We start from the raw sequence: 15,644 nt of genomic DNA, 5'->3' as shown, positions 1-15,644 counted from the left end.
CTATTTGGCAAATAGACCTACTCTTGCAAAGTATCAAGATTCAATTCGTCTAGTTCTAATTTTATCTTTTATAAGCATAGATGTACATGGCGATCAAACCACGATCCCCTTTACACACAATTCGGAAGACAAAAGCAGAATGCGACAGGCCCGGGATGTCAAGGATAAAAATTATAAACTCCTTTTGGTAAACAGACTGCAACAAATTGTCACAGGCTACAGTACTAGCTTAGATGAAGTATATCACGAAGAATCCAATATGGCGGATGCAAAGGACGAAGTTTGTACTTGGGGTAATAGAAAGTTCTGTGATATTCCTAAGGCTTATATAAACTCAACTACAAATGTACAAAGCCAGGACGAATGTGGAAAATTATGTGACTACATAGAAAGAAACTGCTTGGGCAGAGAATTTGAATTTACAACACCATTTGGGAAACGTAAAGGTTGTTCAGGCACTAGTAATGTTTTGATTGTTTTCTAATTTTTTAACTTTTATTACATTATTTTATCTAATGTACTTACAGTACAAGTGTGTCAGTAGTGTGCTTTCATATGCATTATTACAATCCATCAGTTATTCTGATGTAAATATAGCACTTATATTTAATGTGTGCATATCATTGCTCTTACTCACTTATACCTATTTAATTTTGTTTAGTTGTGTACTCTGATTATGTGGCATCTAGCAAGTAAGTAAATTTTTGATAAAGTTTTACTCATTGATCATGACTCAATAATGTCCATCCTGATCATGACTAAATGGTGTCCATACTGATCATGAATCAATAGTGTCCGACCATATTGATGTAATTCAATGATCTTACATTAGATAAATATGATTTAGATGCTATGTTAGAAAATGATACAGTAAAGCATGTCACATAAAAAAGCTTTCATTTTGATGCTTTGAAGGTCTTTAAAGTTTCTTGAAGATTATATCACAAACAATGTTTTGAATTGTTATGGTAATACCCACACAACAACAACTGTTACATCCCTGCAGACAACTTTATATCGTCATGAAGCCAGGTAAAGTTATTTTCAATGATTCTTTAGTATCACATTTATAAGTTACCTACATATTTGAAATTAGAGTGTGATGGCCGTTAGTAATTTTACATTTGGATGTTTAACAGTTAGATTCGATAGTTAATATAAAATTTTTCAGGCAATTAAAATAGACAAACTGATTGAAGAGATGAATGGTCTTTATTTAGAACAATCATTCGTAATGCAGTGAATGCCAGTGAACATGATGCTGTAATATTTGCTGGATCGGGTACAACCGCAGCTGTTCATAAATTTATTCACGCTCTGAAGATAAAGACAGCGCCTGTACGTTCTAATAAGCAAAATGCCTAACCTGATAGCAACAAAGATGTCTACCAAATATTTGTATTTGACTATATTCCAGTTTTGCAGTTTTTGTTAAAACTTTCTTTTATATACTGTAGATCGTGTTTGTTGGCCCATTTGAACATCATTCTAACATTTTACCCTGGAAAGAAATTGGAAGTGAGGTAATAGTTATTTGTATTAGTACAGTACTATACAATGAGCTTGTAGTTATATACATATCACCACGGTCATCACATTCTTTAAGACCAAAAATGTACGGACGAATATTGAACATTCCACCCAAGAATTGGTAACATTTGCAATCTACAGTAATGAACATGTTCAAATTAACTAAAGTGTTGTCTACTGTTAAGCGAACTAAGTTAAGTGTCACTTGTATATGATCGTGCAACTTTATGTTTGGCAAGTCTGTGCTTTCTTGGGTTAACTGCTATTTCTTTGCCCACCTCTGAAAACCTAATCTTGCTCCTAACCCTTCAAACCAGCAAGTATAGAGTAATGGGATTTAGGTTGAAAACAGCGTATGTTAAGAAGTGATAGAATGTCAAACAAGATGTAGGGGATATAAACCTAGTTAACAGAAATGATTCAACAGATCGTCTGGATACGTGAAGCAAGAGATGGGAATGTTGATGTTGACCATCTTGAAGAAATGTTGAAGGTAATTCTAAGAATGACTGTTCCATGATAAACAAGAAACGGTTGTGGTTGTGGTTGAAAAAAAGTTTGAAACTTATTTCATTTGATGTTATGTTCCTCTTGGCAACAATTTTTAATCCAATAACCTTGAAGAATATCGGTTCATATTTATCTAAAATTCTTGTCAGATACTTTGATACACTCGGAATATACTGTAATCTACCGGGCTAAGCATATTTGATATCTTTCTTAAAACCTGTTTGGTAATTTCGGAGAATTTAGCCAGACTCGTGCGCATTTGAAACAGTTATATCTTAAACAGAATTTCAAAATTATTATTTTCTTTTACTGTTATCACTGCATGAAAAAAATAATAAAATGTAGACAATAAATATGCCGCGTCGCATAGGCGTTTCTTGTTGAGAATTCAAGTGAGATTTTCTTATTATGATAGATGTTAATCAGTAACAGGTGTAATAAAGAAACAGTTTATAAATGTGACCTTCTGGGGCCGGTTGTTCAAAAGCCGGTTAACTTAACCCAGGGTTAACGCAATTTTTTATCAATTTTTTTCATCACTTGTTCATAAAAGTTGAATATTTTTACCATGGGTATTTTCTGGTTTAATAGAAATCTTATTTTGTAAAGTTTTGAAACAAGCGGCGGTGTAGAAACACGTAAACTAAAACAGCGGAATAAGATTTAACCCAATGTTAGCGCTAACCTAGCTTTGAACAACCGGGCCCTGAACGTTTGCTATTCACGACTCGTTCACATCCCTCAAATCCAAAAAGTCTCGCATAAAATCTCGGCAATAATCGCTTAGATTTTTGCTGGTGCAATCTGTCATCAATTATATATTTGTACAAGCGATTTAAGGTATTGTGATATTTCATGAAGAATTAACGCGATTTCATGTGCGAAGTACCCTACTAGCCCAAATTCATTATGGGTATACGATTTCTAGTTTTTGAAATAATGTAGTTTAGGAATTAATCTTAGGAGAGCTAACGTTTTTCTTTTCCTTTATTTCTTGATTTTGCAGTTGCACTCAAAGGATGATAAACAGTTAATTGGCTGTTTCTCTGCTGCTTCTAATATCACTGGTATTCTTACAGATACAAATAAAGTATCTGCTTGTTTGCATCGTTATGGTGCACTGGCTGTTTGGGATTACGCAACTGCAGGTATATTCATAATTATTCACTGCAGATTTTGGATAATTTAAATCTCTGATTATAATTTGTTAATTAGGACCGTACACCGAAATAAACATGAATCCAGTTGTGACCAGGTACCTAGATCTGTGTTGAACGTATTCAATATCCATTCGTATCGTAAATCTCGTTTGTTTCCATGTAAATTTTTAGCGAGGATTCAAGTCTTGTGTACAAAGATGCAGTATTTCTTTCACCACATAAATTTGTTGGCGGAGTAGGTACACCAGGTTTGTCTGCCGTAAATTTATACAATTTCATAGCATCATATACAAATTTTCAAAAATGTGCTGTTTACCGCAACATTGCGGTGTATACGTTCCAATTTTCTTTTTCTGGAAAAAAGACGTTTTTATTTCCAGGCATACTTATAGCAAAGAAAAACCTGTTTCAGAATACTGTTCCCTCAAATTGTGGCGGTGGATCTGTGTTCTTCGTAAGTACCAGTACTTCTTGTGAGCTTTTATTTTTGTTACGGGAAGGCTTAGGGTGCCCGGCACTCGTGTCCAGCCTATCACTTTTTGCGCCTAGGTTGAACACGACGCTTCCAAATAAAATTAAGCTCGGTGCCCAAGAACGCGGGTTCTACCTCCAGACGTAGTATTAAACAAGCGTGTTTTACCAACCAGTTTTGACTTTGGGCACTCGTGCTGGGCACACACTCTGATGCAGCCTTTTTCACTCATTACTAATGCTTTTTGATAAATAATAATAATTTGGTCTCCATACAGGTAACGCACAATTCTCATCGCTATTTAAAAGAAATTGAAATGCGCGAAGAAGGGGGAACGCCAGCTATTGTAGAATCTATCCGTGCAGGATTAGTTTTTCAGTTAAAAGAGGTAATTTCTGCCACGCTTCGGCAGATTGTGAGACTCGAAATAGTTAAATCCTAGTTAGCTCTAAAATACACGATCTTCTTTGACCAATATTTTTTTGTAGTTGTAAAACTTCCTGATATTCGATCATGTCCTGCAACTTTAGATATTTTGTTTCAGGCTGTTCGTCATGAATATATCATGAAAATAGAAAACGACTTTCTAAAGTAAGAAATTCTTGTACTGTGTTTACATCAAGACAATGAACCCCACTTCGTAAATCGCTCACGTGAATATCTCGTATAATAATACCTCGTCACGTGAATAGCTACTTTAATTTATAACTTTTTCAGGCTTGCAAATGATGTGTTCTCGAGATGCAATAAATTGATAATACTTGGGAATTATGATACCCCTCGACTTCCTGTTTTTTCGTTTTTAATCAAACATGAAGAAAGTGGTTTGTTTCTACACCACAACTTTGTGTCATCTTTGTTAAATGATCTTTTTGGAATTCAGTCACGTGGAGGATGTGCTTGTGCTGGACCGTATGCTCAGGTATTCTAATTTTTGTCTTTGTAAGTTTTATTGGTTTAAAATGGTTTGTGACTTTGTACAGTCAAACCATCCTTTAATTATCTTACACTACTGCAAAAAACGAAGATTCCCGAGATAAACATGCAACAATAATATATATTCATTCATATAAATTGGAGTGTGATGTATTGTCTTTGTAGGATCTGCTTGGTATTGATGAGAAATTAGCGAATGAAATTGAATCGGCATTATTGGAAGACAGGTATAATTGTAACTAGGATGCCCAGTGGCTCTATGTAATGTATCAAGATGTATTGTGTAAGAACTAGTTACCAATCGTGATTTAAGCCAGTAGTTTTACTGAAGGACTACATATATTATGTAATATTAAGGTTAATAGTTTTACCAGTGATGACGGTGTGAGCTTACAGCCGGTAATTTGAAAATTACAATCATGTTGCGTCAGTTCTTCCATGTTAATCGTGGTGAAATTTAGCTCGGCAGTTTTTCTTATTCTAGTTAACCTTCCAATAATACATTCTGCACGAACCTTAGTCTGTTGTCATGTTGTTTATTTACAGTCGCTTGGACAGAGTTCATTTACGCAGATACGGAGAATACTCTGAGAGGGAATTAGTCAGGTAACTACAATATTCTGGTTACAGTAACCTGGTCACAGTATTTAGAGAAAAATATCAATATCCACCCAAGTTTGCTCTAGCAAGGCTCTCGCACTTTCTTGTATCTCGTCTGGAAACGTGGAAGTGCGGGAGGGGGGCTGGGCTTGATTTAGGCCATCTCAAAGACTTCCATATCTTTGCAATCGTGTAAATACACGGGTATTTTGGTATTTTTATTTATCAATTGTGATGCTTTTCCATTCTTCTCACAAAGTTTTCTCACTCATGTTAAAACATTCTCGTATATTTAATTGCAGGCCAGGTTTCACCAGAATTAATCTTCCTTATTTTATGAAAAAAGAAGAAGCTTTATTTATCTTGGAGAGTATTGTTTTAGTCGCAGAACATGGTTGGAAACTCTTGCCTAAGGTACATTAGATTGTCTGCCTGTTCTTGCAATTAATCCAGTACCATAGGCTAAAATAGTAATATTTTTTTACTTCCATTTTCAGTACACGTTCAACCCCGAAACTGGCGAATGGCGCCATCGTCAACATCAGGTAAGTGAACGCTGTTTACTAATTATTTGCTGAAGCCACGAAGAATATCGCCGAATAAGAACTAAGAGGACAGAAGTCGAGTTTATTCAGTGATATCCACCGAGCTTCAAGCGAATAATTGAGATGACCTTTTGAGAAAACCAATCTGTTTTAAATAAAAGTTTCAAAGATACGTACGGCAACTTAAAGTAAACATTGTATCGATGATTGACCCGTTGTTCTAGATCTTCAAAGATCGTAAATGGCTTGGCTCAATTTCATATTCATCAGGAGAAATGAAATACCCCGAGAACGTTACTACTATTACAGAAAATGAAAACTATGCACCAAACTACCAGGTACGTTATTTATATCGTACTGCAAACTTCTTAACTAAGTGCATCCGAACCCCGACGCTTCTGAATGATTGTAGTTCTTCCTTTCACTTGATTTTACTTTCAATCCCTTCGTCATGCAGTAAATGTCATCTCTAGTGAATGTTTCTGTAATGATGTTCCTACCTGTTCCATAAATATGCAAGGAAATTGGAATCTAATCCAAGGCCAGGTATATAGTACTAATCAATTTGTCTTCACAGGAATGTTTGACTACTGCAATGGAAATTTTTAAGAAAGCCGCGGTTGTTAAGGTTTGTGCGACTTAATTGTTTATTATTCTCTAGGATCCATTTTACTGTAGATTTTTTAAAAATTTCAAAAGACATCAAAATAGAGTATTCATGTTATTAAAATATTCGTTCATTGTTATTACAGGGGCAGAATACACCGAACGATCAATCGTTGTTATTAGGGGATGCTGAAAGGTTACGATGGTTCTTGCTACCCAGTGAGGCTTACGCATTTCTTCGGGAAGAAACACGTCATGGCTATCCAAAGATACCCCCATTTTCACCACGACGTCGCTGTTATCACGGGGAAATGGGAGCCTCAAACAACATATCAAAACATATTGATGAAGTATTGGAAAATACGGAATGCGAACGTGAAAATTGTTCAGATTGTAAGAATGTGGTTGACATATATAAAGGGAAACACGACAAAGAGAGAGTTAAGTCGGAGGAAAGCAATTTAACGCCAGAAAATAGCGCGTGCAATTCATTGGTGAATAATCGTGAAATATTGGAAAGTCGTCATGATGATAAGGATGTGAGCGACTCAGCTGAAAATGAGAAGACTGAACATTGCTTTCATAATTTACAAGTGAAGTTTTATAATCCTCCACGTCACGTGTTCAACCTCACAGTTAAGGTCAGTGCAGGCAAAATAAAGATTTTGGACAAATCAGAAACCCCAACAGAAATTAACTCTGTGATCCAGCTGATCTGGCTAAAGAGTCAAACTGCGAAGCTTAATACCAACTAAATCATGGTCGCTATCAGATGCGAGGATGCTGGTTGTTTTAGATTGATGTCTCTTTTTATTTGTCATCTCCCCTCCGACTACTTACTTATAGTGCACTGCCTCAGATTATGGATTTTGTAGCCGACCCAAAATATCCACACAAAATTTCACCGTTCAACAGCATGCTTATTATCGTTCATTTTTTGCTTCCAAGGCAATTGAGGAATTTAACATGATCGAAGATGGTGACCGTCTACTTGTCTGCGTTTCAGGCGGGAAAGATTCTCTTTCGATGTTGCATACTCTTCATCAATATCAGTTTTATGCCAAAACTAAGGTAAAGTAATGAGATCACAAAAGAGTGTTATTAAATCCATTAAAATAAACAAATTTATGACATTTCAAACGTTTCTATTTTTGATTATTTTAGGGGGTAAATTTCCATATAGGAGCGGCGACGGTTGACCCAGGTTCAGCAGCTTACGATCCTAGTCCACTGAAGAGTTACATGAAAGAACTTGGAATAGAATATTTTTATGAAGTTCAAGGCAAGTTGCCAAAGGCGCGTTTCCAAGTTCTTGTAACTATTTATGCAAATATTTCCCCAGCGAACCATTTTTCTGCAAGTGAATATCCAGCCTTATTTATTATTATATATCGTGGTAACATTGTATCTTGATAAAGCATCTACTCGTATATTTAGGAATTATTAAACAAGCTTCGGAGCTGGCCGTGTGTGAATCAATTTGTAGCTTCTGTTCCCGAATGAAGAGGGGTCGTCTGTACGCATGCGCACGACGTCACGGGTATAATGTACTTGCTATTGGTCAACATCTGGATGATATCGCTGAAAGGTTTGAAGTGTCTCATTATTTTCTGATTTCATCCACGCATTCATATTTTAATCCCTTTCGGGAAAGATTTATTATGCGTGCAGATCTAAAAATATCATCCCGGGAACTTCATGTTGCATTCCCCACGTCTGATCGTTTTGAGGAATATTAACTTAGTCTTCAGTTGAACGAGGGGCCAAAAAAATTTACTCGTTGGAGGCGAAGCTAGTGCGGGAGAGGGGGCGGTGGTTGCAGCGTGCAATTTAGGGAGACCTTCGCCTGTTTTAGCGGGTTTTTACCATTTGAGCAGGTATTAATGAATTTTCTATTTAAACAGCTTCTTAATGTCTGTGTTTCATAATGGACTGCTGAGAACAATGAAGGCAAACTATTTTGTAAGGTAACCAATATTTCCTTCCTTGATTTACAAACGAAAACCGACAAGATATGGCTCGATATCAATGTAAGAATTGAAAAGCGCCGTTAAAAATGTTGGATAAAATATGCATGCATAGTTTATCAGGACAGAATTACAGAAATGTTTAAAAACCGTTATAAATGTATTTTTGTCAATCTTGCACTTTTTAGTGAGAATGATCTGAGAGTTATTCGTCCTATGACATACGTAAGAGAGAAAGATTTACGTGACTTTGCAGAAAAGGTGCATAACAAATAGATATTTACTGTAATATAGCAGACTAACATGAAGTATTATCGAAAAGGAAGGATTGTAGAGTTACATAGCCAAGGGCGTGGCGACCGGAGGGGTGGGGAGTATGACGCCCCACAGTAATTTGCTATGTCGAAAAGTTGGTTAAAACGAGTTGTTGTTGGTCAAACACAGCATCAAATTTAAGTGAATTCGCCAAATATGTAACTGGATTATTTATTGTTTTAAAATCATACTGTTTCTCACGAAGGAATAAAGATATTTGTTTATTTAGTTATATGAACATCCTGTTCCGCGTAATACCTTCCGTTTATTACCATTGCTTGTCAAGCCGGATATTTTCATAAATCCATTCATTTTGTAGGCAATAATACACTATAGGCATACGTACAGTGCGAACACTCTGTATTTCAAAAGTGTCTGCGCTATGAAAACACCGTCGTTGTAAACAATGGTTATTTATATTTTCTAGTTTAAGCTGCCAGTAATCACTGAAAACTGCCCGGCTTGTTTTGAAGCGCCGAAGGTTGGAATATTTTATAACCTATCTGCAGTTATAAAGTCCTATACATGTCCTTTGTGTTTTTTGCCTAATGTTAAATCCCTTATTGTTGTATTGTGAGGTATCACAAAATAGTTTTTAATAACTGGCTTATATCATGTCGTATTATATTTCTTCATTCATTATAGGAACGCCATCGAGTTAAACAATTACTAGCAAATCAAGAAATTCTATTCCCAAACTTATTTAAAAGTATTCAGTCTGCAATGAAGCCTTTATTAGCAAGAAAAAGAACTCGACTGGAAAGCAAAGAATCCTCTGTAGATGAACTATCTTTTCTATGTAGATGATCAAAATTTTCAGCTATTATGACGCCAGTTAGGCCTTCGGTGCATGTGAACACAGCTGCAACCATTTTGTTTTTTATGAAAATATGAAAACCATATGATCTTGTTCGTCTAGGAATGTCACTCAAATGAGTAAAAGTCTATATTTTAACAATGCATAAAACGTATTCAAAACCATGATTGCGATGTTTAATTGAATAAAGGGAAAAATGCAATTATATTCCAGTTTAAATCGACATAAGCGTTTGGTAAGCTTGCGGGTAGGGTCTGCGTTTACGCCAGATACATGTGTACGCTAAGCGTAACCGCAACAAAATATTTGCGAACACAAACGAATCCAGATACGTGTGGACGGCGTCTAACAACAGGTCTATCATACAGTAGGTGAATTGAAGAAAACAGTCCGAGATTCTTTATCGCACCGTATATACTTTGTGAAACTGGCAAAACTGGGAAAGCATGCAGTGGGAGTTTTTTAGTTAAGATTTAGAAAAATCATAAATTCCATCTTATTGATCACACCTTGACTCAGAAGTTGTCTAATATATGTTCATCAAACGATTATTAATTGGATAAGAAGTTTCCTTACAGACATAAAAACAGTGTGTTCGATTAAATGAATGCATGCGTATCCGAATTTAGTTATTTGTTGCCATTTCGGGCCGAGCGTTGGAAATTCGTCGACAATTGCCCAGTAGCAGGAAGTATATATAATAAAGTTAACAACTGGACAGTCCAAAACAAAATGCATAACTTAATGCTAACTTGTGCTTAGTGCAAAGTGATAATTTTCAAAAGATTATAATTCATATGTTAGAGGGCCATTTGTTTCGAGTAAAATGTTACACAACAGCATTTATTACTATTTGAAAACGCATAGTACAGTAAATATACTATAGTACCATTATACAACAAATATGTCTATATATTGTTATGATAATGAGATTCCTGCCAATATTTTGAACGAGTCTCAAGGTGAGATCTTTGTATACCAAAAACTTAATCCATACATAATGCATAACTTGACTGGTCAAATTTACAAAAAATTGCAGTTTTTTAATATAATATTATTATTATCAACTTTAATAGGGTCAAGTAAACATATTTTTACAAATATTCAATTCAACTGTGAACAAAGCAGAACCTAAATGGGCAAGGTGTTAATTAGTGCAACCATGGACGTTTGCCGACGGGGGCAAACCAAGTTAAATCTAGAAAAGTTTGGGGATTATTATCGAATTCAACCGATAATCAGGCAATTCCCACGTGAAAAACAAATAAAACAATATACATTTTAGTACGAATGGCAGAATGACGATTGATTTCACAGCGTATGTGAAACTTCGAGCCTCCCAATAAATGTAGTGGACTAGGTCAAAATAATTGTCAATACATATTTTACGGCGATAAATGTATGATCAACGTGTAAATTACTTAATATTTCTTTCCAATGATGAGTTTTTCATCACTTGCATGGTGACTCATATAGTTCCAACCATGTTCGATACGCCCCTTCCCATTCACTTCAAACCCTTCGTTATGTTTCTTCAACTTGCTTTCCAATGTGATTAGTTCTTCAATGGCTTCTTCATCATCTTCACTAGTGAAATATTCCTCAGGATCTTCAACCAGGCAACATTTTCTCGCTACCGATAATTCAGATTGCTTTGGTCTTGTACGATGATCTTTAATATGGGCGTAATTTGCTGCCAGTGTCAGCATCATGTTCACCTACATAAAAAATAATGCTTTATTACTCTTCTGAGTCCAAGCGCAACAGGTCATGCAGACAGAGATAATGCAAGAGTACATTTTCTCCTCAATTTTTTTAACTAATATCTCATACTCTTTGACTTCTTAAATATCTCACTAAGAGATACTGTGTCATGAAATTTCATGAGATCTAATGTGAAATTCTAGTCTAAAAAACAGGAGACGCACCACGCCAATAACGACAAAGATTGTTCCAACAAAACAAAAGATGAAATATGGCGTTGCATTACTCATCTAAAAATCATGTAAAGAAATTCACGTCAGTTTTCTTTCTTTTTCTAGCTAATTTGGCATTTAATTGACAAGACGCATGTTGCCAGCTTACCGCACTGCAGAATACAATTAATTCATTGCCACAAACTTCTTTAACGCCAAAAACATCGTCAAGAGCTAAAAACAGAGTTAAATTATCGTACTTATTTATAGGATATAGGAACTTCTTAGGCCCGTTAACGCTCAAAATTGCAACTTTACTACGATTTTCGGTGTTATTTTCTTCTCTTAATAAATGTAAATTAACGACGGCGGAGTATAGCTATGCACCATCTGGCAGACAATATATGAGTATCACTGTATCACTTCACTGTATCCACTCGTTGATTTCTATTATAAAGCCCTGCTTCCACGGGCAAAATTTCCAAGCGAAGTGCGAAATATTTCGCCTGCTCCTTTTGAATTGTGAGCAATCAAGTAGAATATTAATATATCATTAACATATTCAAGTAACAATTCAAAAGAAACAGGCGAAATATTTCGCATTTCGCAAAGAAAAATCATCAATTTTTCGTACCGTATTCTTCAAAGAAAATGCAGGTCTTTCCAAGTTGTTTAGTTATTTTGATAGCACAAACTCCATAAAAAATCGCCATGAAAATGACAGGTATGATAAATACTGGAATCAAGAATGTCCAGATAACCCACATCAAATAATGCCATCCAATAAGCTAAACGAAGTAAACTTGATGAGCCATTTTATCTTAATCTGCCAGTTTCTAATAATAATGACGTCAAACGCGGAAAGCTTAATGCTACACGAAGCTTGATTGGCTCCACAAAACTAACGAGCCAATCAAACAACAGGCTTTCCGCGCTTGACTTCATTATGAGAAATGTCTATTGAACCGCAGTTGATAGCAATTCATAAAAAGAATGTGATACTATAGCTTTCATTAAACTAATAGATTCAACGTTACAGCTTTGATTTCAGTATACTCACTAATATTATGCAACAACGTCCAAAAAAACGCGTTTTCCATGCCCCACAGACGTTGAACCTTGTACGACCAGTTGCTAAGCAACCAATGAGAAGACCAAATCCTGAAAATGTTCCCATAAGTATTCCAAAGTACATTGCAAACGTGGCTGCCATTTCCCTAAAGAAAGAGGAATAAAATGTATGATTGAATCAAACACGTACTTTGAAAGCAGCCCTTAAAAGATATCGGATTAATATATACAATCCGTTGATAATCCCGTCTAATGATGATTTTGAAAAATTTTAAAATATCACAAGATGCAAATCATCGGATTAGGTCTTTGACAGCTTATATTGACTTTTTAATCTGTTGAGATACCTCGACTGTATCTATTTTGTTAATTTGTTCGGCACATGGGATTGATGGGAAGCACGACATTTTTAAAGCCATATTGTCTCTAATTTCGGGTGATAACTTACAACGCATCCATTTTCAACCAAGTGTTGAGGTAAGTAAAAGCTTTCACCAAACCAAAGCTGAACAGAAAGAATCCAAGTCCGACAATGATACCAGAAACCAATGATGCACAGGGTACCCGGGATAGACAAATACAATACATCTTCCAACATGAACAACAGCAGGCTGTGTAAAAGAAAGTTATATTGCTTACTTATGTAAACATTTTAGGTGCTAGGAGACTGGATTAGAACTATCCTAATCCTGTGATTCGTAAAAAGTCTAAGGGATTAGATGTTTTTAATGTATGCACCCAATCGTTTAAATGCGATTTTTTATTAAGGTGGTTTATACCTTTAAGAATTAAAACCTTTGACGTGAATTATTTTGTTCATAGGCTAACACGATAGATACCTATATACTAAACGTTTTGTCAGTTTCGGCATTACTTTCTAATTTAACAATTTTCTTCAACTAAAAGCCTCGTGGTCATGCAGTATGGTTTATGAGAAGATACTGTAGTTAAAATAATAAAATCGTATATATGTTTTTGCAATCACACAGTTTAAGCAGGTATTTTGTGCAATGTGAATTATTAATTACCAACATCGTCATCTATTTTAATAACCACCAGTACTTATTAACGAATAGATTAGTAGGAACAGAAATGAGTTGCTGCTAAAACCTCTCTTTAATGAGTTTAGTCCCCGCTCTCATTCTTTTATCATTTACATTTTACAATACCTGAATAAGGCTAAGAATCATGCCATTTATGATGGAGTGAATGCAACTGACTGTAACAATTAACAAATCACTCAATTTTATCTATCTGGGGGCCGGTTGTATGAAAGCCCGGGATAGCGCTATCCATCGGACAGTGTTTTTCAATCGCTTTAGAATCGCTTGTTTCTTACTATAACTTTGATTAAATCTCAGTATTTCTGAATCGAGGATCCTCTTTAATAATTGTCGGTTCCGAAGATCATATTTTATCGCTTTTCGAGCATTTTTAGAACGGTTGGAAAAATCACTATATGTTGGATAGCGCTATCCAGCCTTCGTACAACTGGCCCCAGTATATTTAACTTCGAGGAGTTAGACACGACATGACACTATTCTTCACCAACTCGATCTATACTAAAGTGCTATATGAATCAGCGTTTATATGCGATTGAGAATTTCTCTTGCCGAAATTGAAAATATTATGACGCTTTCGTGTTCATTATGTTTACAGAAATGCAACAATTTTCACTCAGATTTTTCTCACATCTTCCGCGTCATTCAAAAATTTTATATTTTACATAGCGCTTGTTTGCTTTATTTCCATGCATGACACTAGCTATATGCTGTCAGCTATCAGTTATTCATTATTCTCATATAAGTATTTTTCTTTATTTTTTGTCATAAATGGGATTTGGTTCTTAGTTGAGTAAAACAAACGTACCTTTACACTTTCGACATTTTATAACCTGGTCTTTTGTTGCTCCAGCTTTCACCATCCCCTTCACGGTATACTTTTCGCATACACCCATTGTGTTACTTGTTTTTTTCTTCGGTACTCAATGTCTTTTCACCACAGTCTTTTGTGAATTACAGTAGGCTTTAGATGCTGAAGAGACCGACGCTTCTGAAACTAGTTCGATAGGGACTACCTGTAACCGCAAAACTAATTTCCATACGTCGTTGTTTGAGTTGTTGTGCATGAATTCATTACTTTTATGATACATGCATGCGCATTGGGATCTTGGGATGGTGTTACACACCGCCCTAGTATCCTTTACTTTAAGCATGGATAAAAAAATCACGTTTTAAAAAGTCTTTGAACTATCCATGCTTAAAGTTAATAATATGACGTTTAAACTCAACATTTATTCGGGTGCTTAATGCTGTATTTGGCCATGAACATGCCATGCATTGTCATTGACCTACAGTTATTGATTACGCCAACAATCAAAGATATTCAGTCTCAGTCTGCAAGGGACGGATCGACCTAACCTTTCACAACATTATGTAACCGTACTGAGGCCAAAATTCATAAATAGTAGTGTACTTTTAACGGTCAATCCCATTTGCGTGACGTCAAAAAGTGTATTTTTCTGTTTTAAAAAAACTACCTCTGTCCTGTTGGAAAAGGGCACTCATTTTTTGTAGATTACCTAACAATAATACATTTTGACTGCTCTGGCATCCATAGATTCCAATTTTTGCTTCCAGAAATGAATTTATGTGCTCGTAAAAACTGAAAATTCGCATCGCGTTGCCGCACCGCGTCCGATCTGTGTGGGCCTTGATGCGATATCTACAAGAACACGATATCTACAAGAACAGAAATATGAAAAAAGAGGAAGCAATTCAGCTAAAAATAATGTTTGTCACTGTACTTCATATTTTTTTAAGCCCACACAGACTGACGCAGCGCGCTGGACAAAAGAAGATAGATTCTAACATACCACATTATTCTTGTAGGTCTGGCGTCCATAGGTTCCAAATTTTACTTCCGAAATTTAATTTATATGTCCTAAAAACTGAAAAATCGCTTCGCGTTGTTGTATCACGTTCGAGGTGGCTGTCGGGCACCCGGCTCACATTAATTAAACTAAGGCCTGTTTCAGACGTCGATATCTTATGAATTATATGTGCATTCATTTAAACCTGTTGTAATGACTTCAGACTTCTGTAGGCGTAATGCTTAGCAGTGTCTATTTCAAAATGAAAACTGTGAAGACACCTTTGTGTTCTGAAGGGCGGGACAGTTCTATACACTAAAATTGATC

General features: G+C 35.7%; 2 protein-coding genes across 4 annotated transcripts; one reads left to right on the top strand and one right to left on the bottom strand.

Annotated features, from left to right (window-relative positions):
* The first annotated feature begins 21 nt into the window (after positions 1 to 21).
* On the top strand, positions 22 to 9,976 carry LOC114521315. Of its 3 annotated transcripts, XM_028541715.1 has the most exons (27): positions 22 to 446; positions 662 to 692; positions 916 to 1,032; positions 1,221 to 1,338; positions 1,458 to 1,523; positions 1,958 to 2,023; positions 3,047 to 3,188; positions 3,256 to 3,295; positions 3,372 to 3,448; positions 3,581 to 3,654; positions 3,950 to 4,060; positions 4,217 to 4,263; positions 4,390 to 4,594; positions 4,774 to 4,835; positions 5,155 to 5,214; positions 5,511 to 5,622; positions 5,706 to 5,753; positions 5,978 to 6,091; positions 6,331 to 6,381; positions 6,506 to 7,000; positions 7,308 to 7,430; positions 7,524 to 7,641; positions 7,797 to 7,947; positions 8,264 to 8,326; positions 8,515 to 8,587; positions 9,069 to 9,122; positions 9,287 to 9,976. In XM_028541715.1, exons 1-27 carry the CDS (start codon positions 140 to 142, stop codon positions 9,446 to 9,448), a joined length of 3,087 nt encoding a protein of 1,028 aa, XP_028397516.1. In that variant the 5' UTR covers positions 22 to 139; the 3' UTR covers positions 9,449 to 9,976. The 3 variants fall into 3 exon arrangements, with proteins under 3 accessions (XP_028397516.1, XP_028397517.1, XP_028397518.1); XM_028541716.1 differs by lacking the exons at positions 8,264 to 8,326; positions 8,515 to 8,587; positions 9,069 to 9,122; positions 9,287 to 9,976 and having other exon boundaries at positions 7,524 to 7,655; positions 7,797 to 7,944; XM_028541717.1 differs by lacking the exons at positions 7,797 to 7,947; positions 8,264 to 8,326; positions 8,515 to 8,587; positions 9,069 to 9,122; positions 9,287 to 9,976 and having other exon boundaries at positions 7,366 to 7,430; positions 7,524 to 7,616.
* A 293-nt stretch (positions 9,977 to 10,269) lies between these two features.
* Positions 10,270 to 14,517, bottom strand: LOC114521317. The gene is made up of 7 exons (XM_028541721.1): positions 14,315 to 14,517; positions 12,894 to 13,056; positions 12,435 to 12,591; positions 12,009 to 12,162; positions 11,544 to 11,608; positions 11,387 to 11,452; positions 10,270 to 11,176 (listed from the first exon to the last, which is right to left on the bottom strand). The coding sequence occupies exons 1-7, from the start codon at positions 14,400 to 14,402 to the stop codon at positions 10,880 to 10,882; spliced, it is 990 nt and encodes a 329-aa protein (XP_028397522.1). The 5' UTR covers positions 14,403 to 14,517; the 3' UTR covers positions 10,270 to 10,879.
* Between the last annotated feature and the right edge of the window lie 1,127 nt (positions 14,518 to 15,644).

The sequence above is a fragment of the Dendronephthya gigantea genome, unplaced genomic scaffold (genome assembly GCF_004324835.1).
Source record: "Dendronephthya gigantea isolate DGI-Jeju-01 unplaced genomic scaffold, DenGig_1.0 000020F, whole genome shotgun sequence".
Taxonomy (NCBI): domain Eukaryota; kingdom Metazoa; phylum Cnidaria; class Anthozoa; order Malacalcyonacea; family Nephtheidae; genus Dendronephthya; species Dendronephthya gigantea.
Note: the sequence above shows the minus strand (reverse complement) of the source record. Positions and strands in the feature narration are given on the sequence as shown.